The 26,956-nt window shown below is 41.9% G+C and overlaps 1 protein-coding gene across 1 annotated transcript in view; it reads right to left on the bottom strand.

Annotated features, from left to right (window-relative positions):
• tmc3 (transmembrane channel like 3) overlaps positions 1-26,956 on the bottom strand; it is a 107,570-nt gene that overhangs the window by 45,380 nt on the left and 35,234 nt on the right. The window contains exons 4-10 of the mRNA XM_085907594.1: positions 22,490-22,571; positions 20,174-20,280; positions 9,839-9,937; positions 9,416-9,558; positions 5,839-5,986; positions 5,673-5,716; positions 5,311-5,458 (exon numbers count right to left, since the gene is read on the bottom strand). Of these exons, the coding sequence (XP_085763720.1) occupies positions 5,311-5,458; positions 5,673-5,716; positions 5,839-5,986; positions 9,416-9,558; positions 9,839-9,937; positions 20,174-20,280; positions 22,490-22,571 (771 nt within the window). The remainder of the gene's footprint in view (positions 1-5,310; positions 5,459-5,672; positions 5,717-5,838; positions 5,987-9,415; positions 9,559-9,838; positions 9,938-20,173; positions 20,281-22,489; positions 22,572-26,956) is intronic.

Below are 26,956 nucleotides of genomic sequence, written 5' to 3'. Positions count from 1 at the left end.
GGGAGAGGGAGCAAAAACAAACTCCAGCCGAATCGGCTACTACAGGTTAATTAAAGGCCACATCATAAAAATACGTCTTTAAACGATGATGGCTGGAGGAACACTTGCTCGCCTGAGTTTCCGCAGAAAGTACAGGCGGCGCTGAGCTGTCTTCGCCAGCGACGCAGCGTTGGTGGTCCGGGAGAGGTCCTGACTGATGTGCACCCCCAGGAATCTGGTGCTGCTCACCCTCTCTACCACAGCACCGTCGATGGTCAGCGGCAGGTGTTGGGTGTGACCCTTCCGGAAGTCAACAACAATCTTCTTGGTCTTGCTGACGTTCAGCTGGAGGTTCTTGTCCCTGCACCATGTGGCCAGAAGGGCGATCTCCGACCTGTATTGAGTCTCGTCGCCCACGGTGATGAGACCCACCGCAGTCGTGTCGTCGGCATATTTCAGCACGCGGTTGATGCTGTAGGTCGCACTGCAGTCATGTGTCAGCAGGGTGAAGACCAGCGGACTGAGCACGCAGCCTTTAGGGGCCCCCGTGCTCAGCGTAATGCTGCCGGAAAAATTGTCGCCAACACGCACTACCTGAGGCCTCTGACAGAGGAAGTCCAGTAGCCAGTTGCAAAGGCAGGTACTGAGGCCCAGCTTGTCGAGTTTGCAGATGAGACGCTGTGGAACAATGGTGTTGAATGCAGAACTGAAGTCCACAGACAGCAATCTCACATACGAGTCTCTGTTCTCCAGGTGGGTGAGGGCAGAGTGGAGGGCAGAGCAGACGGCATCCTCAGAGGACCGATTGGCTCGGTACGCAAACTGAAAGGGGTCCACGGTGGGGGGAAGAACAGATCTGACGTACGCCAGGACAAGCCTCTCAAAGCACTTCATGACGATGGGGGTCAGTGCCACAAGGCGGTAGTCATTGAAGCAGGAAGGAGCAGGATTTTTCGGCACAGGTATGATGGTGGCAGCCTTGAAGCATGACGGGACGACGGCCTGCCGCAGGGAAATGTTAAAGATGGCCGTGAAGACATCCATCAGCTCCTCGGCGCAGTCCTTCAGCGCCCGTCCCGGGATGTTGTCCGGGCCCGCTGCCTTACAGGTGTTGACAGCAGCAAGCGTCCTCCTCATGCTAACGGCAGAGAGGCACAGGGGCTGCTCATTCGTAGGGGGAGGGGTCTTCAGCGGGCAAGTGCTGTTCTGATCGTCGAAGCGAGCAAAGAAGCGGTTCAGTTCGTTGAGCAGAGGGACGTTCCCCTCACAGCTCTGTGGTGCAGGCTTGTAGTCCGTGATGGTCTGAATGCCTTGCCACAAGCTCCGAGCATCCCTGCTGTCATTGAAGTGGGCGGTAATCTTGGAAGAGAATGCCTTTTTTGCTTCCTTGATGCCCCGAGATAGGTTCGCCCTAGCCGATCTCACGCCCGCTTCATCCCCAGCCCTGTAGGCTTTGTCTCTGGCCCTCAGCAGCCCGAGGACAGCCCCTGTCAGCCATGGCCTCCAGTTAGCCCGGGTGACAATATATTTTGTGAGGGTCACATCATCAATGCACTTCGCGATGTAAGAGGTCACAGAGTCAGTATACTCCTCAATGTCCGTCTGATTGTTGCAAGTGGCTGCCTGCTTAAACATTTCCCAGTCTGTAGTGCCAAAGCAGTCTCGAAGAACATCAGAGGCCCCCTCAGGCCACACTCTTACCCGCTTGCGAACCGGCCTGGAAGCTCTCACTCTGTCTGTACGCGGGCCTAAGCATAACAGTGATGTGGTCAGAAAGTCCAATGTGGGGGAGGGGGGTGGCCTTGAAAGCTCCTTTATGTGCAGTGTAGACCAGGTCCAGGAAGCTGTCACCATGTGTTGGAAAATTAACATGCTGGTGAAGCTTTGGAAAGATAGACTTCAGGTCAGCATGATTAAAATCCCCAGCAAAGATGGTGAAACCGTCAGGGTGCGCCGTCTGCTGATCACTGACAGCCTGGTACAGTTCACTAAGGGGCGTGATCCTGTCGCTTCCAACGTTGGAAGGCGGGATGTAGACCGCGACAAGTAGAATCGCAGTAAATTCCCTTGGCAGGTAAAAAGGACGGCACTTAATGATCACAAACTCCACCAGTGGCGAGCAGTGTCTGCGTACAACTACAGAGTCCTGGCACCATTCGTCAAGGATGTAGACATGTAGACACAGATTCCTCTTCCACGTGATTTTCCCCCTTTTACAATGGCCCGGTCCGCTCAATAGCACGCTAGCTGCTCCAGTTGCACAGCAGAGTCCGGAATGTTGACATTCAACCAAGTCTCAGTGAACACGAGCACACAGCAGTTATTCACTGTCCGGTTCGTAGATCTCAGTAGTCGAATGTAATCCATTTTGTTGTCCAGCGACCGAACGTTCGCCAGAAGAATGGAAGGCACGGCCGGGCAAGTTGGGTTCGCCGCTAGCCTGGCCCAGACGCCTCCACGCTTGCCCCTCTTCTGCCTCCTCGCACACCGCTTCCGACGCTTTCTATCCGGGAAAGGAGTAGCAGACGATTCCGGCGTTGTTTCACGCCGGAGTAGTCCTAGTGCCTTTAATGTCTCTATTTCAAAGTTCAGAACGCCGCAAAACTCGCTTTCGCCGATGTCGAGCAGAACCTGCCTGCTGTACTTGTAGCACGACGCGGTAAGATCAGACGAACACGTAAAACTGTTGGACAAACACTTATTAAATGAACAAAACACCGATCGGTTGGGACAGAGAGAGCTCGCTGCGTGTGCACGCACCGCCATCTTGAATAACAAGATCTTCCGCGTTGGCGTTCCAACAGGATCGATGACGTCTGGATCGAGAGCTGTTCTTTTCTGTCCACAGTTGAAAGGTTTTCCCATTTCCCCTTCCACAACTGAGGATTCATGATCAATTGCATCACAATCCTCTTCTACAGCAGAGGTTGTATTTTGGTCAAGGATCTGAATCCCAGGTAGATTTACAGAGTGAATGGGCTGCTGGACAGACGGTACATCAATTACTGTGGTAAATCTCACAGGTTCGATGGAGGAAGAATCTCCTAAAGGTGAAATGAGTTCATCCTCCGATGGATCTCTGGACTCTGAGAGGGTAGACAGGCTCCTTTACAAGCCCAGGTTGGGCGATGGCTTGGAAAATTGCTCTCATAGACAAGATGCTGTCGTTGTTTGGCTCGGATGAAGGCGGTTTTGTCTTTCCTCAGATCTTCCTGTGGGTGTTACAGCCTCCAAGTCGCGCTGTGTTGGTGAACTCTGCTTGTCTGGTGACCGGTGATTACCAGGGATTGGCTCAAGAAGTGGATCAAATCCTTCTGGCTAAGAGGTGGTCTGCCATGCAGAGTGTGGCAGCAAATTCCCTTTTGGACATGGACCCGACAGGGATGGCAGGAGAGGCTGTGTGGAAAGCAGCACACGAAGGCTCTGTGCCTCCATCACAGTTTCGGCACTAAGGCTCGCCGTTGTGTTCCCACCTGCACCTATGAAGCCTCGGGAAACTCCAATGTTCAGCGGCGGCTGTTGGTGCAAGCAAAGACCGAGATGCTCTTCATGACACTCATCATCGGAAGACGCTTCTCTGGTGGACAGCGGGTCCCAAGTAAGCCTACTTATACTCACTGCTGCCGACAAGGCGACTGCTGGTTGTGGACCACTGGTTGTGGCTCACCCATCAACAATTTCGGCTCCAGGTTGGCGACTGTGCGCACAGACAACTTGTTGATGTTGCTAACAGCTGTTTGATTGACGCTGTCCTTGGCTACCTTCCTGTGTGAGGCTGGGGGACTTGCACTACAAACACATGCAATTTTTTTGAGCATCGGGTGACGTTCATCAGCATTTGCATGTGGATTTTCCTTCACAAACGATTAATATCTTTTCCACCTCCGATATCAAGCACAGGATGGACCATGTTATCCCCACTAAGCCTGCCAGTTTTTGTGCGTAAGGCGTGTCTTTCATTGAATAGGCTCACGCCGGCTCATTCAGTTTCATGTGGTGTGCTATTGCCAGTCCAAGTCTCTTGCCATATAGTCGTCCTGCAAATTCCTCAGTGTCCCTTTCGCACGACAGTGTTGTCTTCCATCATCTGTCTCTCCGACAAGTTTCATCTGCGCCACCAAGGGATGGAACACATAGTTGTGGCAGGCTAGTGAAGCGCCCTGCGAAATTATCGTTATGAATATTCAGTGTCCTTCTGGATGTTCTGAGGGGGGCTATGTCGCAGGCATTAAAACCATGCTTCCCCACCAGTAGACATGTTGGTGGGCTAAGTCTGTATGAATGTTTGTGGCGTAATATTCTTATTGTTACTCACTTGTTGGCAGTCTTGGAATAAAGGCGTGTTTTTCACTTTTAGCGGTGGGTGTTTATTAGTTTATTATTTAAAATGATTCATGATTGTAATTATGTTTGTGCTATATGATTAATAATTTTGTGGTTAGGCGGTTCAGAAGATGAATGAACATTGACATTTTATTGGTGTTCTGTTTCAGTTTGTTTTTCAAAGTAATTTTACAATAAACTTTAATGCAGTCATGACAAATAAACAGTATCAAGAAAAGACTGTCTTTTATTTAGAGAACTTTGCAAGCAAGAGGTTGAGAATATACACTAAATACCACAAGTGCTGGCATCATTATGGGAGGAGTACAATTTTAAAGAAAGGAACAAAGAAAGAAAGAAAAGAAAAAAACTCATATGGTCTTTGTATGGCTGTTGGGTCTGGAACGAATCATCCAAAATTAATAGGTGTTCTCAACATGAATCATATGTACATGTTTGTGCTTTTAGAACTGACAACTGATCACTGCTACTCATTATTCATGTGGTTATTGTATTAAATGATAATCGGCAGGTAGTTTGGTGGTGCACTGGTTAGCACGTCCGCCTCACAGTTAGGGTGAGGGTTCGACTCCACCTCCGGCCCTCCCTGTGTGGAGTTTGCATGTGTGGGATTTCTCTGGGCACTCTGGTTTCCTCCCATATCCCCAAAACATTCTAGGTAGGTCGATTGAGCAAAAATTGCCCCTAGATGTGAATGCGAATGCGGATTGTTGTTCGTCTCTGTGTGCCCTGCGTTTGGCTGGCAGCCAATTCTGGATGTCCTCCGCCTACTGCCCGATGACTGCTGGGATAGGCTCCAGCATGCCCGCGACCCCCAAGGGAAAATTGATGGATGGATGATAATCGGCTGGGTTGCACTGCCAATTGCCTCATTCATTAGATCAGTGGCAGGTTTCCACTTTTCATCGATTCCTTGAAACTGCATTGTATGTTGGCTAATCTAATCTAATGATGATGAATCTTGATTTTATTTTATTTTTTCTATACCTCATTCTTTTCCCACAGCGTCAGCTCTGGTTTCTCCTGCTCCAATTTCTGAGAACGGTCCACCACAAAGTAGATGATGTAGATGCTGCCAGCTAGAGACATCAGCACCAGGATATTGGCTAACAAACGCAGACTGATCAGAACAGCCCTGAAGAAATACACAGAAACCCATGGTTTTTAGAAGTCATCATTTTGGTACAGAAGGAGTTCAGTTCAGTTCCAAATAGTGACCCATGAGGTACAATGTATGCTTAATTTTCTATATAAAGTAATGAATAATCCATCAAAATTTATGAGAACGAGCAAGGTAGACTCATAGTGAGACAGATTAACATTTTGTGACGCAAAACCTGGATACCTACAGACTTGTATCTTTCTTCTTTTCCTGTTCTTCAACAATGGCTTCCTATAAAGAAAGCACATACTTAATGCTTAAGTAAAAAACGCAGCAGAATCTTGTATTACAATAGTTAGTCTATTTTTACAAGGTATCTGTCACTGTATATTGTATATTGAGAGCAGTCTGACCCTGATGTTGTTGACGATAGCCGCTCCTTTGCTCTCTGCAGCTTCTGGATTTCCAATCAAGTAATCCCAAGCACAAAATACCCTCCAGCAGAATGTGAAGTTTTCATCAGAAGCACTGGCTAGGCTGAGTCTGGAATTTTTGGCCATTCTAAATAAGAAAAGATTACTAACACTGAAAAAATACTGTAATTTAGCCCTGGATTTCTCTTTCAAATCATCATCAGGCTAGAAAACACAGTACATTTGATGGCAAGTAACATTGAACTGTGGCTATTGTTAGATATAAAATGGCTCCAGCTCAGCGATGCGACAGAACCTCCCAAGTCAAACATGAGTCATTCTTCAAACCAAAGTACTCTTTATGCAGCCATAATGCAAAACCACATTATTATTTTGAGACAATGGTTGATTGAGATATTTCATTCCAGCGGCAAATTGTAACTTTTGCTGATGTTGAATACACTTCATGAAAGTAAGGGACTATAGTCATGTGATGACGCCAAAATGTAAAGTTGTGTGTCAAATATAATCAAATATTTTGTGATTCTCCACAATCTGTGCAAGGGGCAGTCCATGAATATTATTAGAAGTGGTCCTAGAATGGGCGATCTTGGAACCCCAGGTGATCTTTGTTCGCTCTGACTCATGAATACCAACTGAGACAAAGTAGTACCTATCTTGGAGGTAAGATTTGAACCTATTTAATACAGTACCAGTAGGTCCCACCCACTGCTCTAGTCTGTCGAGCAGTATATTATGATCAACTGTGTCCAATGCAGCACTGAGATGGAGTAATCCCAAAATGGTGGTTTTGAATCATTATTCATATATATGTCATTTAATAATGTAATAAGAGCAGTCTCCGTGCTGTGGTGTTGTCAAAATCCAGGGTGAAATGCATTAAAAAGATTGGTTTTCATCATAAAAATGTGAACCTGTTGTAAAACAACGCTTTCAATTATTTTTCCACAAAAATGAAGATTTGATATGGGCCTGTAGTTACATACAGTGGAACCCCGGAAGTCAAACGCCTTGGTACTCGACATTCATATTTTGAAACAAAATGTCAGGAAATCTTTTTCTTGATTCTCAAAATAAGCTTCAGAAACCAACGTTAGTTGGTGTTTAGTGCGTTTTACCATGATGATACTCGACTGCAGACGTGCGCAGCGTGCTTCTGGAAAGCTGTACCCACGAGACCACAAGATCACGGGGGTTCACGCTTAAGAGTTGAGTTCATGCTGATGAGTTGAGTTAATGCGATAACAACCGTGTAAAAAGAGAGCTACTATGTGTAATATTTAAGCGGCCGGACGAGGCCTGCACCTTATATACTCATGCTTTTAGAATATCATCTTTTTAAGAGTGAGCTTTAATGTAGGGCCTTTTCAATCATGAACATATCCACAAGATGCAACACACCATCTCCACTTCTGCACATGCACAATGACACGGTAGGTCTGCATGCCTGTGTGCACTTATATGCATCTCACTGTATTTGTAAACAACAGCCATGCTTTTGTTCACATTGATTCGCTTTTGGGACATTATTTCATACGTTTTGTTTTTGAATTTTGTTATTTTGTCATGTTTACGTAATTTAGTTCAAGATCATTCTTTGTCTTTTAAATGTCTGACGTGTTAAGGGCTGCGTACGTAAGACTGCTCCAAGCTTTTGCTATACAGTTTTTTTTTGGGTGTGTGATTTTATGTACTGTTGCTTTGGAATGAGACTGCTTCATTTCTCGGTGCTCCTTCTGGAATGAATGGTCGACATCCAGGATTCTATAGTATCATTGAAGATCCAGTTTAGGTCTTTTTTTAGAAGGGGTTTTCCAAGCTTTTAAGGAATGCGGGAACTGCCCTGAACGAAGAGAATTATTTACTATCAGTAATATGTTTGGAGCTAAGCAATCAATACAATTTGTTCATGGAGATTTTTTTCTTGACTGACAAAACTCTGGTCGTAATTAGGGCAATGGAATCCATTGCATTTAAAACTTGAGAAATAAAATCATTTAAAAGCTCTTTAACAAAAGCTGAGGGCAGACTTGGTGATATTGTAAAAGCATGAATATATAAGGTACAGGTGTTTTTATCGATGTAACACTTTCTAATTACCTCTAAATTGGACTTTTGAGACATTTTTGCTGAAAATGAAGGGTGAATTCCAAACTCTTCAACGTTTGGAGCATTTGACTTTGAAGGTTCGATTGCAACCAGTTTAATATTGCACAGTTTATACACCATTTGACATTACTGTTTTTATTTGTTTAAATTGCTTGCCTACTTATTGTTGAGTCTTAAGCCTGAGTTTGGCAATCAACAAGCGGGATGTGATATTTTCAGGGTTGAATAACATTAAAAGCATTCATTGAACATAAAATTGACCTAGTTTTCAATTGAGCTGAAAGTTTTCACCAGAGGATTATTTTTTTTTTACAGATTGTTAAAGGTAAATCATCCATTAGAATTACCGTAAATTTTGGACTATAAGTCGCGGGTTTTTTCATAGTTTGGGTGGGGGGGGCGACTTATACTCAGGGGCGACTTATATGTGAATTTTTTCACAAATTTTCAAAATGTAAAAATCTGCGATGTAGTAAAACCATGATAAACGAACCGCGATGTAGCAAGGGATTACTGTAATTTGAATTGCAAGTGCAAGTTTAAGTAAAGGACAAAGGATTCAATCACGGAATGACGAAGATGACGAAGGGCCCCACGTTTGAAGGATTTAATGATTTGGAGTGACACAAGGTTTGAAAAACTTATTTATGTTATAGTTTTTGATCTATTTTATTTCGTGTAGCAATTTGTATATGTTTTTATCGTTGCAGTTCAGTAGTTGTTGGCTCGTTGAACTCTTATTTTGTTAAATATGGAGTCGTTTACCAAACCCACGTCTTTCCTGGTACTTTGTTAACGCTACAATATAGTTATATACTAGAACTGTGCGGCGCACGCGCGGCGTTGTTGACATAAAGGACGAGGAATTTGATCGATGGATTTAATGATTTGGAATGACACGGATGGTTTGATAATATTGTTGCAATATGATAGTCATTTGAAATATACTTTGCGTTATATGGGTCTGTGGAATAATTAGATATGCAACGCCGCGTACGCGGCATTGTTTACATAAAGAACGATCGATGGATTTAATGAATTGGAGTGACACAGATGGCTTGATAAACTTGTTATTTATGTAATACTTATTTGAATAACTCTGTATGTTATGTCGGGCCCGTTCTCAGCTCCTCATTTGTGTATATGTCACGTTAGCATACCGTATCGTTTACTTTAGCCTGTTGTTGCTGGTTCATGTCTGTTCTTGGTGTTGGATTTTGACAAATACATTTGCCCCAAAAGCGCGGCTTATACTCCGGTGCGACTTATATATGGGTTTTTTTTTTCACTTCATTGTGCATTTTATGGCTGGTGCGACTTATACTCCGGAGCGACTTGTAGTCCGAAAATTACGGTAATTGAATTAAAATCATAATTATTTTGATTACAAAGCTCATAAAACAAACAAAAAACCCTTTGTTTAAATTAAAAATATTATTACAATTACTTTCTTAATAGAATGATGAAACTGTATGCGAAGACAGCCATCCCAACCAAGAAGTAGGCAAGGGGCAATCGGTATCCTGCGCTGCCGATTTTCCTGACCCTTCCATAATAGCCATAAAACAACACGGAGTACTGTAGGTAACCCTGTGGAGGGTTAAACACACACAAACATGCGTGCGCACACACAAACATGCGTGCACACACACACGCATGCACGCACACAAACATGCGTGCACACACACACACACACACACACACACACACACACACACACACACACACACACACACACATACACACACACACACGCACACTATTTGACATTGTCATAGAATTACTGGGGTGGATTAAATTAGCCTTGCATTACAGGTCTGTATGTGCTATTATGCTATTGATTAAGACATAACAGGAGAGAGAAGCTTGCCCCAAGGGACCAGATGGTGTCCAGGTCCTGAGCAGAAGCAAGGTGCTCCTTAGGAATAGTTTTACTCCTCGTTGTTCCAAACGGGGCTCCAGCAAGCAGCTAGCACAGACAGATAAAAATGTATTCAATAAATTATCAAGATTGTACAAAAATCAATTAATGTCTATAAAGTCAAATTTAATGAGTTGTGATGTAAAAAGAGTTAAAATTGGAATTTCTTAAAGGGACAGACGGTGAAGCGAGTCAACATTGGCACCCGTGATAGGTTTGTATTAAAAAAAATGATGTCAGTACTACACCCCCTCCCTGAAAAAAACAGAGAGCTTTTCATTAATTAGTAATGATTTCCTCACAGGCGGCTCGGCCGCACACTTGGCATGTCTGCCTCACAGTTCGGAGGGTGCGGGTTTGATTCCACCTCCAGCCCTCCCTGTGTGGAGTTTGCATGTTCTCCCCATGCCTGCGTGGGTTTTCTCCGGGTCCTCCGGCTTCCTCCCACATCCCAAAAACATCCTTGGTAGGCCGATTGAGCACTCCAAATTGTCCCTAGGTGAGAGTGCGGAGGGTTCGTTTCTCTGTGCCCTGCGATTGGCTGGCAACCAGTTCAGGGTGTCCCCCGCCTACTGCCCAATAACTGCTGGGATAGGCTATAGCACGCCTGCAACTCCATGCCTTAAGTAGAACTGTGCCTGTGGTCTTTCATTTCCTCACTATGTTCCTCACAGTGCAAACTGACAGCTGAGATCTCTGGGCTTGCTAAACCAGGGGTCGGGAACCTTTTTGGCGGACAGAGCCATAAATGCCCATTTTTAAAAATAATTTCTCGTAAGAGGCATACCATTAAAAAAAAAAGATTGGTTAAATAAAATTAAATGCATGTATTTTCATTAAGACCAAAGATATTTTGAGTAGGGCGGCTCGATGGCGCACCTCACAGTTAGGAGGGTGCGGGTTCGATTCCACCTACGGCCCTCCCTGTGTGGAGTTTGCATGTTCTCCCCGAGCCTGCGTGGGTTTTCTCCGGGCACCCCAGTTTCCTCCCACATCCCAAAAACATGCTTTAGATAGGCCAATTGAGCACTCCAAATTGTCCCTAGGTGTGAGTGCGAATGGTTGTTCGTCTCTCTGTGCCCTGCGATTGGCTGGCAATCAGTTCAGGGTGTCCCCCGCCGACTGCTCGATGATGGCTGGGATAGGCTCCAGAACGCCCGCGACCCCCGTGGGGACTAAGCGGTTCAGAAAATGGATGGATGGATTTTTTTGAGTGTACTAATGTATTCTATTTAATAACATTTTAATGTCGCCAAAAGAGCCATATCTGGCTCGCGAGCCATAGGTTCCCGACTCCTGACCTAAACCATGACGTTGAACAATCTTTGTTCAGTGTTACCATTCTTCAGAGAAGATGCAAAGAGGACAACGACTTGCAACTGGCCAACTTAAATACCCTGAACTGGACATGTTTTGTGAAGAATGGTCAAAATACTTTCAACCAACATCTCATTGGAAGCTATAGACAGCATTTAGAGGCTGTTATTTCTGCAAAAGGAGAATCTACTAAATAGTGATGTCTTTTTACTGTTGGGGTGCCCAAATGTATGCACCTGCCTACTTTTGTTTAAGTAATGACTGAACACTTTCGGTAAATCCTACAAACTTCATTTCACTCAACTATCACTGTGTTTGTCTGCTGTATTATACATTCAACTGATATTGCTGATCCAAACAACCAATGATTTATAAAGGAAAATCTTGATAATGATTAGGGGTGCTCAGACCTTTGCATACGACTGGATGTCAAAGTCCGCTTTATTGTCAATTTCTTCACGTCAAGGCACACAGAGATCGAAATTACATTTCCCACCGTCCCATGGTGACTAGACACAGTACACAACACTCACATCAAATAGCACCAAGAGTAAAAACGAACAGACAAGAGCAACGAATAAGTAATAAGCAAATTACCCAAATAAATAAATAAACAATAAATAAATAAATAGACAAATAAGAGCAGCAAAATGGAGCAAGCGCGTTAATAGCAGACAGCCAGATCATAGCGCAAAAGGACAGGACGTCATGTAGCAGAGGGTGGAGGGGGAAGGGAATTCAGGATCCGGACAGCTTGGAGCACGAAGCTGTCTCTGAGTCTGGTGGTGCGGGAGCGCGGGCATCTGCACCTCTTCCTAGAGGGCAGAAGTACAAAGAGTGAGCGGGGTGACTCACATCACACACAATCGCGGCCACTTTGCGGGTGAGACGGCGTAAACTTCCTTCAGGGAGGGGAGTGGAGCCCCGATGATTTTACTCGCAGTGGTCACCATGCGCTGCAGGGCCTTCATGTTGTACTCAGAGCAGCCACCACCCCACACAGCGATACAACTGGAGAGGACGCTCTCAATGGTGCCACGGTAGAATGTGGTCACGACGGCGGGAGGAGCACTTGCTCGTCTGAGTTTCCACAGAAAGTACAGGCGGTGCTGAGCTTTCTTCGCCAGCGACGCAGCGTTGGTGGTCCAGGAGAGGTCCTCACTGATGTGCACCCCCAGGAATCTGGTGCTGCTCACTCTCTCCACCACAGCTCCGTCGACGGTCAGCGGCAGGTGGTGGGTGTGACCCTTCCGGAAGTCAAGGATAATCTCCTTGGTCTTGTTGACGTTCAGCAGAAGGTTGTTGTCCCTGCACCATGCGGCCAAAAGGTCGACCTCCGATCTGTCGTGAGTCTTGTCGCCACCGGTGATCAGACCCACCACGGTTGCTGCTGTAGGTCGCAGTGCAGTCATGCGTCAGCAGGGTGAAGAGCAGTGGACTGAGCACGCAGCCTTGAGGGGCCCCCGTGCTCAGCGTGCTGCTGCCGGAGACATTGTCGCCCACACGCACTACTTGAGGCCTCTGACAGAGGAAGTCCAGTAGCCAGTTGCAAAGGGAGGTACTGAGGCCCAGCTTGTCGAGTTTGCAAATGAGACGCTGTGGAACAATGGTGTTGAATGCAGAACTGAAGTCCACAAACAGCAATCTCACATACGAGTCCATGTTCTCCAGGTGGGTGAGGGCAGAGTGGAGGGCAGAGCAGGCGGCATCCTCAGAGGACCGATTGGGGCGGAAGACAAACTGGAAGGGGTCCACGGTGGGGGGAAGAACAGATCTGACGTGCGCCAAGACAAGCCTCTCAAAGCACTTCATGACGATGGGGGTCAGTGCCACAGGGTGGTAGTCATTGAAGCAGGAAGGAGCAGGATTTTTCGGCACAGGTATGATGGTGGCAGCCTTGAAGCATGACGGGACGACGGCCTGCTGCAGGGAAATGTTAAAGATGTCCGTGAAGACATCCATCAGCTCCTCAGCATAGTCCTTCAGCGCCCGTCCCGGGATGTTGTCCGGGCCCGCCGCCTTACGGGTGTTGATAGCAGCAAGCAGCCTCCTCACGCTAATGGCAGAGAGGCACAGGGGCTGCTCGTCCGGATGGGGAGGGGTTTTCAGCGGGCAAGTCCTTTTAATATGTTGAAGTAGTCATAAGTAGAGATGTCCAAGTAAATTTTGGTGCCAATTGAAAGCTGTTTTTGTACATTTTAAGCGATCATCTTTACAATGATTGATGGGGAGAATTGTGATGTCTTCCTTCCATGACTTCATCAACCAAGACATGGAGAGGTGTGTGGTCCTATTCCTCATTAAAAGTGGGTGTTTTTAAAGGAATTTGTTCTTCCATTATTTCTCCAAAATAAATGGATAAAATCCATGCAAGAGTGCTAATTTTTAAAATTTTCTTGAAGAAAATAAAAAATATATATAAACCGGCCTAGTTAGCGAAAAACGTATCGCTTTTTTCTCCCTTTAAAGAAAAACGTTTGATCAATTTTGTATTCGTACCCAGTTGCACTATAATCAAGCTTACATAACCGATTGCAACAATTTCATGAGCTATAAAATCCATTCACTCATTCATTTACTGTACTGTCACGTCTGCGCCATCAACAACTCGGACAGTGTCTGTGGGTGGACGAATTATTTTGATCATATGATTATGCTGGAATGTTGACTAGAATCATTAATTGTTAAAAACTTCCTCCTTCCCTTGACTTGTTGAAACTTTCCACGTTCCCTGCAGTTGTTAAAACTTTCCGAATGATGCGGAAACATTCTTGCTTAGTTATCTAAAAATCCTCCACTATTATCTGTTTTCCACAACCTTGTAAAACAAAGAGCTAAGACTCTCTGCACTGACTAACCAGTTTGCAGAGCTGAAACCTGTCCACCCTCACCCCCACCATGCTTTCTCTCAATAAATACGTAGTTCCTTGCAAGAGATGAAAGTTAGACTGCTTTCAAGCACCTCTATCATACAGGGTGATGATGGCTTTTTCTGCTTGCAAGTGTAAAAAGGGCAAACTGTCTCAAGTGTGGTTCTTTGCCAAGAAGGTAGAGTGCAGAAAACTCTATCAGTCTGTTCTCTGCTTCTCCCATCCTGGTTTCCTCCATGACTCACATTGGTCTTAGCCACGCCTTGCAGTAATCAGCACCCATTGCCCACACCTGTTCCTCCTCACCCCCTCATCAAGGCGGCCACTTAAGTGCACCTCTCCAGTCACTCTGTCAGTTCGTCCTGTGAATATTGCCCTCCCTGCCTCGCGCTCCCTCCCTTTTTCGTGCACCCTCCCTTGGGCTCCGTTAGGTTTGATCTTTGGCCTGTTCTTGATCACCACTTGGCTGGAACCTGTCTGGTTCAGCGAAGCCCTTCGCCCGCTCACCACCGGCTGTCTGCCGCTGTCTGCTCAGACGCTGGTTCCTTGGCGCTACTGCTCTTGTCAAAGCTCCAGTACTCCCTTTCCCTTCATCATCCAATAAACTCTTTTTATGTCGCACTTGGTCGTCCTTTTTGTCTGCCTTTTGGCCATAGGTGGGACACACATGGAACTGCTTGCTAGCTGATTACACGGGCATGGCACATACAGACAAAAAAGCATTCACACTCACAATTACACCAATGGAAATTTAACAGCTAAACTGACGTAACGTGTGTGGTCAGGGGGTTGGTTGTTTTCCTCTCGAAGCCCAACCACCTGGACGTGGTATTGTTCTTTGTTCTCGTTCCTCACCGACCTCGAGGTGTTATCGTCTGGTACTCCCTTCGTTCCGTGCCATCTCGTACTGCCTGTCTGGTACTCCCTTCCTGGGCCTGTTCCATAACTCTTAGAAGAAAACAAGTTCATGCAGTGTGCCTGCACATTCCTCACCCCCCACCAATCCACACAAGCACTCCAATACTAGATATTATATTGATATGATTATATGTTTCACACAACCTTAAAAAATATGTTTGCTAACCGCTGAAAGCACATTTCCCTTTACGTGTGTTGGGAATGTGAGAGAAAGGCTGAGTATCAAGTGCTAACCCGTGCAACCAAATGGAAAGCAATCTTCACACAAGAAGGACTGCGTTGAAAGGAAAACCCACAACCTCAGAGCTGTGAGACAAACATGTTAATTAAACACATTCACCATGTACAATCGATATGGCCAACTGATTTTAAGGGCTTGGTATTGAACTTAGTTCAGATCAAAGCTAACATTTGCTTGTCAGTTGGAATTGAAAATATTGGCGGGTAAATATTTCAGGGACTCGATGGTAGGGCAAGTATTTTCATTTCAGGATAACCTGCAATATTTCAATAATATTAACACCAGCATTCTTTCACAATCATAGCTGCTTTCCTCTGTTTGACATACCTATATTAGAGGTCTCTCTATGGCCACAATATTTGAAAGAAAAAGAGAGAGAGAGACCGATAAACTGACAGAGCATTTGACGATGTTGGATGCAGAATGTATCGACTAAATGCAGAGCTCAGACAAGGGTGGAGAATGAGAGGACATTTTGTCCCAACCAATGGAGCAGCAAAACTGTGGCGCTGGGGAATCACAGATGAGATTACTCGTGTGGGGAAATTGCTTGTGTGTCGATGGCAGTGACTATAAATTTGCCATGCACTTTGTTCTTGTATGCTCTCTCGAAAGACTCTTCTTTTTCAATAGGCCAAAGTTGAATCCACCAACAATGATTTGGTATGATGATTTCAAAAATATATTTTTTATTTTATTTATTTTCGAACAATATAAGAAAATAGAAAAGTAATATACATCCGAAAGAAAGAAAAGAATGAATTAAAAATAATAATGATCAAATAACAAGACACATTGTTCAAAAACATACATAAAATACCCATTGCTCACAAATAGAATATTTGACTCTACCTTAACAAAATAATTATATATTAAATACCTCGTAAAAAATAATATTATCGAAGCAAATATATGTTTCAATATGTATAATTACAAGCCCAAAATATAATGTAAGTTGTGTACTTCCCATACAGACAAAACCAACTCCACACTACATTCAACACCCTGTAATCACATACATACAAACCAAGAATTACCATATACCAAGCCAGCCACCATACAACAATCAGCCACATTCCAAATCTACACTAAATTCGACTACCTTTAACCACAAACATATACGTGCATCGAGTGACATGCGGTGAGGGTCATGACTGGGGAGGCACTAACGTCGTCCCACCCCTCCCACGGTAAAATTTGTCTGACACCTAACTGTGTCACAAAAACATTTTGGGGATTGCTGCTATAGAGTAGTTTATTCATTATTTAATTTTAAGTATTATGATTGAAATCAATCTTCACACATAAAAACACTCAATAAAGCACAGGGAATCAAAAACTTGTTTTCGATCGTGCGTACAACTCCGTTTGAAAAACATGCTCTGAAGGCCCGATGTCCGAATCAAATCTTTCAACTGTGGAGATGGTCTTCCTTTACTGATGACCTCCTGCTTCGACCGAAAATACATAGTTGAAAATCGTTTGGATATGTAATCCTTCATTGTAAAACGAAATGTAAAAACGAAAAAACAAACAAATCTAAAACGAAATGAATGGACGAATGCTCCTCAGTTGTTCACTGTAAATTTGAACTGGAGATCACTTATTCAACAGGTGGGTGCATTAAGCATCCCGGGATCACTAGCACCTCCTGCCATAAGGCTCGAGAACCTTTTTTTTTCATTGCCTCTGTAAGGTCTCTTTTCAAAGGTGTCTTCATCTAAAGAAACACGACAGACGACAAAAGACACTAGATATTATATACATCAGCTTAACTACGGAAATTAGTTAATATAGCCACCGCATTTGAACACTTAAACAAAAACATAGAGACACAGCAGTTCAGTCTAATTGCATAGCCTGTCAGCGTAGGCAGCCGTGTGATTACGCAATCCTCAAAGAAGGCAGGCAGGAAGTTGTTTCCTCCAAGCGAATTGTCTTTGGTTTTAAAATAACTAAAAACTCAGCGATTTTGGTTCAAAATGATACAAAACTACTGAAATTAAAAGAAAATTGCATTTGTTTTTTCCCCTTTTCATAATGGCAGGGGAGGCACGGCCTCCCTTGCCTCCTCTGACCGCACGTCACTGCGTACATCCCCACCAACAAATACTATACACCGAGCCGGCCACAAAACAAGTCAACCACATCCCACCCACAGATCCATCCACCGTCATCCCCAGCTAATTGCATTCCTCTTCCATGTAACTGTCAAACGAAAATGTTTTAACACCTTTTTTAAAACTTTCTCTTTCCCCTGGAGTAGGTGCTCATGCTTCCAGCCAATAACACTTAAGCATTAAAAGTGCACACCAATTAATTTTAATGCTTAATTTATTTCATTCTAATGGTAGCCATCACATTAATAATTACGATATAATGTCAACCAAAATAACAATGCATTGGCTTTAGAGTCATCCTTCCTTTATCGCGGATAATTGGTTCCAAAACCACCCCGCGATAAGTGAAATCCGCGAAGTAGGGTCACCCTAATGAATCTGTTCCTAGTCCGAGTGGACTTCTGCTTCCTGTACATGTACATTTTTTGTGTCAATAAATGTATATGCAACCATTTAAGTGCATGTTATTATTTGAACATTAAATAATAGTTTCAAACATGTAAATAATACACTAGTATTTTAAATAACATACAGAAAGTAATGCATAAATATTGAAAATATAAATATACTTGTGTGTGTGTGTCTGTCTGTGTGTAACATATGTAGATGTGACGTTCTGTTGTTAACCTTGGTTAAACAGGGACCTCTAGTGGTCACAAGTTACCATACCAGAGCTATGCGCATTTTGTAGATGTAGCTCAAGTGTACATACTGTAAATATTATTTTAGGACTTTTATTAATAAAACAACTTTTTATAACAAGGTACAATACTGTAAATATGTTTTCAGAAGTCTTTTATGATAACAACTTCTTTTTTTGGGCTGGAAAAAATCCGCGATGCAGTGAAGCCGCGATAAACGAACGGCGAAGTAGCGAGGAATCACTGTGTATAGCGCTTTTCTATCGAAGCCTATACTCGAAGCGCTAGCAGTGGATGTATTATTCATACGTTTGCACATTCACACTTTGGTGGTGGTAAACTACATGACATATCGCCACATCTGCCCTGGGGCAGGCTGATAGTGTCACGTCCGTGCCACAGGACATTGAGCCGGCAACTTTCCTCAGCCACACCCCTCTCATCACCGTTATGACTGTCACCTGCTCCCTCGTGTTACGTGACTAAAGTTTTAAACCCTGCCCGTGTGTGGCATGTGGATGTCTACTGTTACTCCCACCTGTTGTTACTGTCCTGCTCATCCATTCCCCTCGGTCCCATGTGGAAACTCACGGGCAGAACCTGTTTCCTAATCTGTTCCTAGTCCGAGTGGACTTCTGCTTCCTGCCCGCTGTCTGTGAGCCTTTTTCCCGCCTGTGACTGTGTTCACCTACTCCCCTTCCCTTCAATAAACCCTGGTCCAAGCAGCATTTCTGGGGGTCCAAATCAGTGAAGACCTCTCCTGGACCACCAACACTGCATCAATGGCGAAGAAAGCTCAGCGCCGCCTGTACTCCCTGCGAAAAACTCAGGCGAGGAGGTGCTCCACCAGCCATCATGACCACATTCAACCGTGGCACCATTGAGATCGTCCTCTCCAGTTGTATCGCTGTGTGGGGTGGTAGCTGCACTAAATACAACATGAAGGCCCTACAGCGCATAGTGAACACAGCCGGTAGGATTATTGGTGTTTCACTCCCCTCCCTGAAGGACATTTACACCTCCAATCCCACCCGCAAGGTGACCACGATTGTGTGTGATGTGAGTCACCCCGCACACACCATGTTTGATCTGCTGTCCTCTGGGAAGAGGTACAAAAGGCTGCGCTCCCACACCACCAGACTCACCAACAGCCTCATTCTCCAGGCTGTTAGGATCCTGAACTCTCTCCCCCCTCCACCCTCGGCTGCATAACGTCCTGACCTTTTGGGCCACGTTGGCTGCCTTGCACTACTCTCGCGTTATATTCTGACTGTCTGTTGTATGCACACTTTCTCCATTTTGCTCCTCTTATTTATTTATTTATTTATTTATTTATTTATTTATTTATTTATTTATTTGTTTATTCATGGCTCTTGTTTGTTCATCGTATGTGCCTTCCTGTTTTACTTTTTCTGTTGTTTTCTTGGATGTTTTGTAATACGTCTTGTCACCGTGGGATAGTGGGTAACGCAATTTCGATCTCTGTGTGTCTTGGCATGTAAAGAAATTGACAATAAAGCAGACTTTGACATTTGGTCACCCCGCTCCACTCTTCCCTGGCAGATAGAAGGATGGCAGCCACTGCGTGCCAACAGCCCTTCCGATTACCGCCAAGTATTCACACTCAGTTGTACACACGTGTCAGTGCCACTGGAGGCAAGGTGGGTGAAGTGTCTTTCCCAAGAACACAATGACCCTTGACTCGGACAGAGCTGGATTCTTACAACCAACTCTGATGACTGAATGACCCTACTCTACCACTAATTCATAGCCGTCCATTAAAAGTGTATTGTCAATCACCACAGCATTATTTTTACCAATACAATTAATGTTATAGACATAGTTTTTAGATCCCTTTGTCACCGTTTTCATCCCCTCTTTGGTTACCCACAGAAAACAAAAGTGACATTCTAAATTGTATACAACAGCAGTAGTTCATTAATTAGTATGTTCAGTAGTTTGATGCAATTAGTTGGCATCACGCGATGGGTATCATTTGTAATCCAGTAGTCCACTTCCATTTTTTAAACATTAGTTAGTTGCAATGTTAAAATGACACTGTAAAACTCCTATACACCCTTAGTGAGTATAATTGTGATGTTAAACATAAAATACTGCAGCGACCCAAAAAAATATTTAGGAAATGTATTAATGTATGCATAGTGTACAATACTGACCTCTGGTAACACAATGAATGCTCCTGTCATAATGGTGAGGACAATGTTGATCCCAAATAACCAACGAAGGAATATGAAGTAGGAGGCGACACCTGACCCAAAATGACCTCACAACAAAGGAGAAAATATTTATATCAGAATTTTAGGCAACAAACATCAAAATTCAGACAATCAGATTTTCATTTTAACAGTTCAATACAATACAAAACAAGTGCATTTATATAGTGCATGTAATAACAGCTGGGTCTATAACAAATTCTTTTACATATGACAAACTGTAAAATAGTAAAACTGTAAATTAAACCACAATTGAATATTCAGTAGTGAACAATAACAGCAAAGTAAGTTGAAAGCCAAAGAACAAATATGGATCTTCAAAGAGTTGCTCCACACAATCTGTCACGTCTCCAGCTGTTCCACCATGTGTCTATTGTCATGGTTTCGGTCTGTGTGCTCGCCCCTCCCCTCCTGTGTGCCCCTGATTAGTTTGATTATTCTCACCTGCCTCTTGTTACCTGTCATGTATATAAGTCCTGTCTGCCCCTCATGCCCCGTCGGATCATTGTTGTTTTGTTGCGGTTGCCATTGTTTTGTTGTCGTGTCGTCTTCATGGCTTTTTGGTCCCTGTCATTTTCAAGTCTGTTTTCGGTTAGTCAGTCATGTTATCGTTTTGTTAAGTCATGTCAGTTTGCAGAGTCTGTCTTTGGTTCCTCCAATAAACCCTGGTCCAAGCTGCACTTGGTCCCCCTGCTTCATTCCAATCGTGACACAATCATTACTAATGCGCAATGTATAGCTTCTACTATGGAAGCTCGTCTGAGGATGACCTCTCTCTCACCTTTTTTATCTGTTATAAACAATTAGGTTGATTTAACATTCACAATGGCTGGAATATAGGCGTGTTGATGAATTACTTGGCTTTTTTTTGTACACCATTGCATTGTAGTAGCCAATGTCTCACACAAAAAGCGACTTACTACAAATACTTTTGCGCAGTAGCAAGTCACTTGATAGTGGCTCCTACAGAGAACTATATTCTGTAAAGTAGCTGTGAATTTTAATGTTGAGTCATTTTGAGTACTCATGGAAGCTTTGTTTGGTCAAAGTAACAGTAAATTACGCGATTAATTTTAAAACTGTGTTATAACAAATATTTGTTACTCCAGATTTCTGCCAATTCAAAGTACAGTAATCCCTCGTTTTTCACGGGAGATGCACCTCGCCAATACTGGACTGTACGTGCTAATCGGCCTTTTATGTGGACCAAATTCCAAAATCTTTGAAGTTGTTTTGTGTGGCTTCCTTAATATACAGGCGTAATATGAAGCCCCGATGAACCAATCAGAGGACATTATGTTTTAGGTAGATTGGGGCAAAAAAAAACAATCAGAGGACCGGACGTAACACGTAGAGGAGTACGTACCTCCGCCGCCATTGGTAAATAAATACTATCGTTTGTGCAAATCTGTAAAGTTTTGTGTGGCTTCCGCCACACAGGGAAGTAATATACAGGGACCTGATGAACCAATCAGAGTCCATTACATTTTACGTAGATCAGGTCGGGAAACCAATCAGACGACTGGATGTAACACATACATATCTATAGTTTGAGCAAAGTACGTACCTCTGCCACCATTGATCAATAAATACTACCATTTGTGCAAATCTGTGAAGTTGTAGTGGAAGCCACACAAATCAACAGAGACGTAATGTACAGGCACCCAATGAACCAATCAGATGGACATTATGTTTTATGTAGATCGGGGAGATAAAACAATCAGAGGACTGCACGTAACACGTTGAGTACATACCTTCGCTGCCATTGATAGATATCATTTGTGCAAAGAAAACAGCATTACGACCCTCTAAAATGGCATAGACAACGAGACATGCTTACAAGGCACGATTATAGCTTTATGGAAAGCCAGGATCATTGCAGAAGAGCAACGTGACAATGACAAGAGGGAACTTGGCATGTTTGATTTGGATACAGAAGATGAGGACTTGGACGGATTTGCGTATGAATATTGATTAACAATATTGTGAGTAAAGTAGAGTACATGGATTAAAAGTAGAATAATAAAGTACAACCGAACTCACTGTCTTGCTCTTGTGACGTTTTTTTTTTGTAAGTCATGCCATGCATGCGCCCTGTAATGCGGTGCGCCCTATTTGTGAATTAGATACAAAATAGACCCCGCAATTAAGTCTACGCCTTTTAACTCAAAGCGCCTTATGGTGCGGAAAATACGGTAATCAAAATATGAGTGTTTCTTGAATTTGTGTGTATGTGTGTGTTTTATTTGTGTGACTTACTTTCAATTTTCTTAATCCTCACTTCCCAAGGAATGAACACAACCACAATGTTGTAAAGGACTCGAGAAATTTTCTTCAGCATCTACAGAATAAAAAAAGAGTTGTTGGAAACAACCCCAAAGAATAAACATAAACAACAACTTCGTTGGAGACATCAACCACTTCTTTGTAGCTTTTAGCGGACTAATGGCCTCGTGGACCGCAACCACACATAATCATTTGTGCAATGACGTGCGGTGAGGTTCATGACTGGGGAGGCACTAATGTCATCCACCCCCCTCCCCCGGTAAAATTTGTCCGACACCTATCCGTATCACAAAAAAGGTTGGGGAACGCTGCTCTATAGTAGCTTTTTCATTCTTTAATTTGAACTGTTATAATTGAAATCCTATATCATCAGTCTTCACACAAAAACACTCAATAAAGCACATGGAATCAAAAACTTGTTTTTGATCGATAAATCAAACTTTTTAACTCCGGAGTTGGTCTTTCTTAACTGATGACCTCCTGCTTCGACCAAAAATCCATAATTGAAAATTGTTTGGAGATGTAATCCTCCATTGTAAAACGAAATGTAAAAAAAAAAAAAAAAAAGAATGCCAAATGAAACTAGAATTGGCAATTTCTGGAGAAATTGCGTGTGAAGGCGAAGGCACTTCACACTATTGTGGGACGCGAAATAATGATTAAATGAAATAAAAATGGTAAATTAATTATGATGATGATGTTGAATGAAATAAATTATTAAAACGAAATAATGATTAAATGAAATAAAAATGGTAAATTAATTATGATGATGAAAAAAAATAAAAATGGTAAATTAATTATGATGATGTTGAATGAAATAAATTATTAAAACGAAATAATGATTAAATGAAATAAAAATGGTAAATTAATTATGATGATGTTGAATGAAATAAATTATTAAAATGCTATTTTTAAATTAAAATTAAATGAATAAATAAATGAATGAATAAAAATAACAGCCACTGTCGGAATCGAACTCACTCAGCAAAGTAGCAAGCGTTGAATGTGCCATTCTCTACTTACTGAGCTAGACAGTGACATACTATTGAAGCGGTAGGATAATGCTAAATCCAAAGAAATAAATTGATTAAAAAAATAATAAATTAATTATGATGATGATGTTGAATGAAATAAATTATTAAAATGTGTTAAAATTAATTGAATAAATGAATGAATAAAAAATAACGGCCAATGTTAGATTCGAACTCACCCTGGAACATGGCTCGTGTTGAATGTGCCATTAAGAATGAATGGGGGATTTTAAGGCACAAATTTGCTAATTATGCAAAAACGGTAAATGTTATGAACAAATAAAATACTAGCAATCATGCCGTGAATTTTTGGAATGTGTAAAAGTTGGAATGGGGTGAATCGGTTAAAGCATGTGGGAGTAGTTAAATGTCAAAAAAGTGGGAGGAATAAATTGTTTAATAATAACTAGAATTGGCAATTTCTGGAGAAATTGCGTGTGAAGGCGAAGGCACTTCACACTATTGTGGGACTCGAAATGATGATTAAATGACATAAAAATGGTAAATTAATAATGATGATTAAATAAAATAAAAGTGGTAAATTAATGATGATGATGAAAATAATTATTAAAGTGATGTGTTAAAATTGAATGAATGAAAAAAAAATATTGGTCAAGCGGGATTCGAACTCGCACGGGAACAGCGCTCGTGCTCCAAATTCCAGTCTCTTCTTACTGAGCTAAACAGCGGCTTAGTGTTGCCGTGGTGGAATGATGCCGTTAAAACGGTAAAATGATGTTTTTAACAAAATTAAATGAATAACTAAATGAATGAATGGAAAATAAATAAATAAAAAATAAAAGAGTTAAATAAACGAGTTAAGGAAAGAAATCATGAAAAAAGTTGTCAGATGTCAAAATTTGAACTCACTCCTGAACGTCGCTCGTGTCTAATGCGCCATTAAGAATGAATGGGGGATTTTAAGGCACAAATTTGCTAATTATGCAAAAACGGTAAATGTTATGAACAAATGAAATACTAGCAGTCATGCCGTGAATTTTTGGAACGTGTGAAAGTTGGAATGGGGTGAATCGGTTAAAGCATGTGGGAGTAGTTAGGTGTCAAAAAAGTGGGAGGAATAAATTGTTTAATAATAACTAGAATTGGCAATTTCTGGAGAAATTGCGTGTGAAGGCGAAGGCACTTCACACTATTGTGGGACTCGAAATGATGATTAAATGACATAAAAATGTTAAATTGATAATGCTGATTAAATAAAAATAAAAATGGTAATTTAATGATGATGATGAAAATAATTATTAAAATGTGTTAAAATTGAATGAATGAAAAAAATTAGAGCCAACCGGGATTCGAACTCGCTCGCGGAAGCGGCTCGTGGTCAGATGACCATTGTATTCTTACTGAGCTAAACAGCAACTTAATGTTCCTGCGGTGGAATGATGCTATTAAACAAGAAATAAAAATGGTGAATTCCGTTAAAACGGTAAAATGATGTTTTTAACTTAAAATTAAATGAATAACTAAATGAATTAATGATGATGATGAAAATAATTATTAAAGTGATGTGTTAAAATTGAATGAATGAAAAAAAATATTAGTCAAGCGGGATTCGAACTCGCACGGGAACAGCGGTCGTGTTCCAAATTCCAGTCTCTTCTTACTGAGCTAAACAGCGGCTTAGTGTTGCTGTGGTGGAATGATGATATTAAACAAGAAATAAAAAAGGTAAATGCCGTTAAAACGGTAAAATGATGTTTTTAACTTAAAATTAAATGAATAACTAAATGAATGAATGGAAAATAAATAAATAAAAAATAAAAGAGTTAAATAAACGAGTTAAGGAAAGAAATCATGAAAAAAGTTGTCAGATGTCAAAATTTGAACTCACTCCTGAACGTCGCTCGTGTCTAATGCGCCATTAAGAATGAATGGGGGATTTTAAGGCACAAATTTGCTAATTATGCAAAAACGGTAAATGTTATGAACAAATGAAATACTAGCAGTCATGCCGTGAATGTTTGGAACGTGTGAAAGTTGGAATGGGGTGAATCGGTTAAAGCATGTGGGAGTAGTTAGGTGTCAAAAAAGTGGGAGGAATAAAGTAGGATAATAATAAGAAGAAGAAAAATAAAGTAGAATAACAATAGTGTGAAGGCCTTCGCCTTCACACTAATAAGAAGAAAAATAAAGTAGAACTAGAATTGGCAATTTCTGGAGAAATTGCGTGTGAAGGCGAAGGCACTTCAGACTATTGTGGGACTCGAAATGATGATTAAATGATATAAAAATGGTAAATTAATAATGATGATTAAATAAAATAAAAATGGTAAATTAATGATGATGAAAATAATTATTAAAGTGATGTGTTAAAATTGAATGAATGAAAAAAAAAAATTGGCCAAGCGGGATTCGAACTCGCACGGGAACAGCGCTCGTGTTTAATGCTCCATTCTCTTCTTACTGAGCTAAACAGCGGCTTAGTGTAGCTGTGGTGGAATGATGGTATTAAACGAGGAATAAAAATGGTAGATGCCGTTAAAACGGTAAAATGATGTTTTTAACTTAAAATTAAATGAATAACTAAATGAATGAATGAAAAATAAATAAATAAAAAATAAAAGAGTTAAATAAATGAGTTAGGCAAAGAAATCATGAAAAAAGTTGTCAGATGTCAAAATTCGAACTCGGTCGTATACGTCGCTCGTGTCTAATACGCCATTAAGAATGAATGGGGGATTTTAAGGCACAAATTTGCTAATTAAACAAAAACGGTAAATGTTATGAACAAATAAAATACTAGCAGTCATGCCGTGAATTTTTGGAACGTGTGAAAGTTGGAATGGGGTGAATCGGTTAAAGCATGTGGGAGTAGTTAGGTGTCAAAAAAGTGGGAGGAATAAATTGTTTAATAATAATAACTAGAATTGGCAATTTCTGGAGAAATTGCGTGTGAAGGCGAAGGCACTTCACACTATTGTGGGACTCAAAATAATGATTAAATGAAATAAAAATGGTAAATTAATAATGATGATTAAATAAAATAAAAATAATAAATTAATGATGATGATGAAAATAATTATTAAAGTGATGTGTTAAAATTGAATGAATGAAAAAAAATATTGGTCAAGCGGGATTCGAACTCGCACGGGAACAGCGCTCGTGTTTAACGCTCCATTCTCTTCTTACTGAGCTAAACAGCGGCTTAGTGTAGCTGTGGTGGAATGATGCTATTAAACGAGGAATAAAAATGGTAAATGCCGTTAAAACGGTAAAATGATGTTTTTAACTTAAAATTAAATGAATAACTAAATGAATGAATGGAAAATAAAAAAATAAAAAAATAAAAGAGTTAAATAAACGAGTTAAGGAAAGAAATCATGAAAAAAGTTGTCAGATGTCAAAATTTGAACTCACTCCTGAACGTCGCTCGTGTCTAATGCGCCATTAA

This window comes from Syngnathus leptorhynchus, chromosome 3, assembly GCF_054491065.1.
Source record: "Syngnathus leptorhynchus isolate UIUO chromosome 3, UIUO_Slep, whole genome shotgun sequence".
Taxonomy (NCBI): domain Eukaryota; kingdom Metazoa; phylum Chordata; class Actinopteri; order Syngnathiformes; family Syngnathidae; genus Syngnathus; species Syngnathus leptorhynchus.
This window is presented reverse-complemented; position numbering and strand designations above follow the sequence as displayed.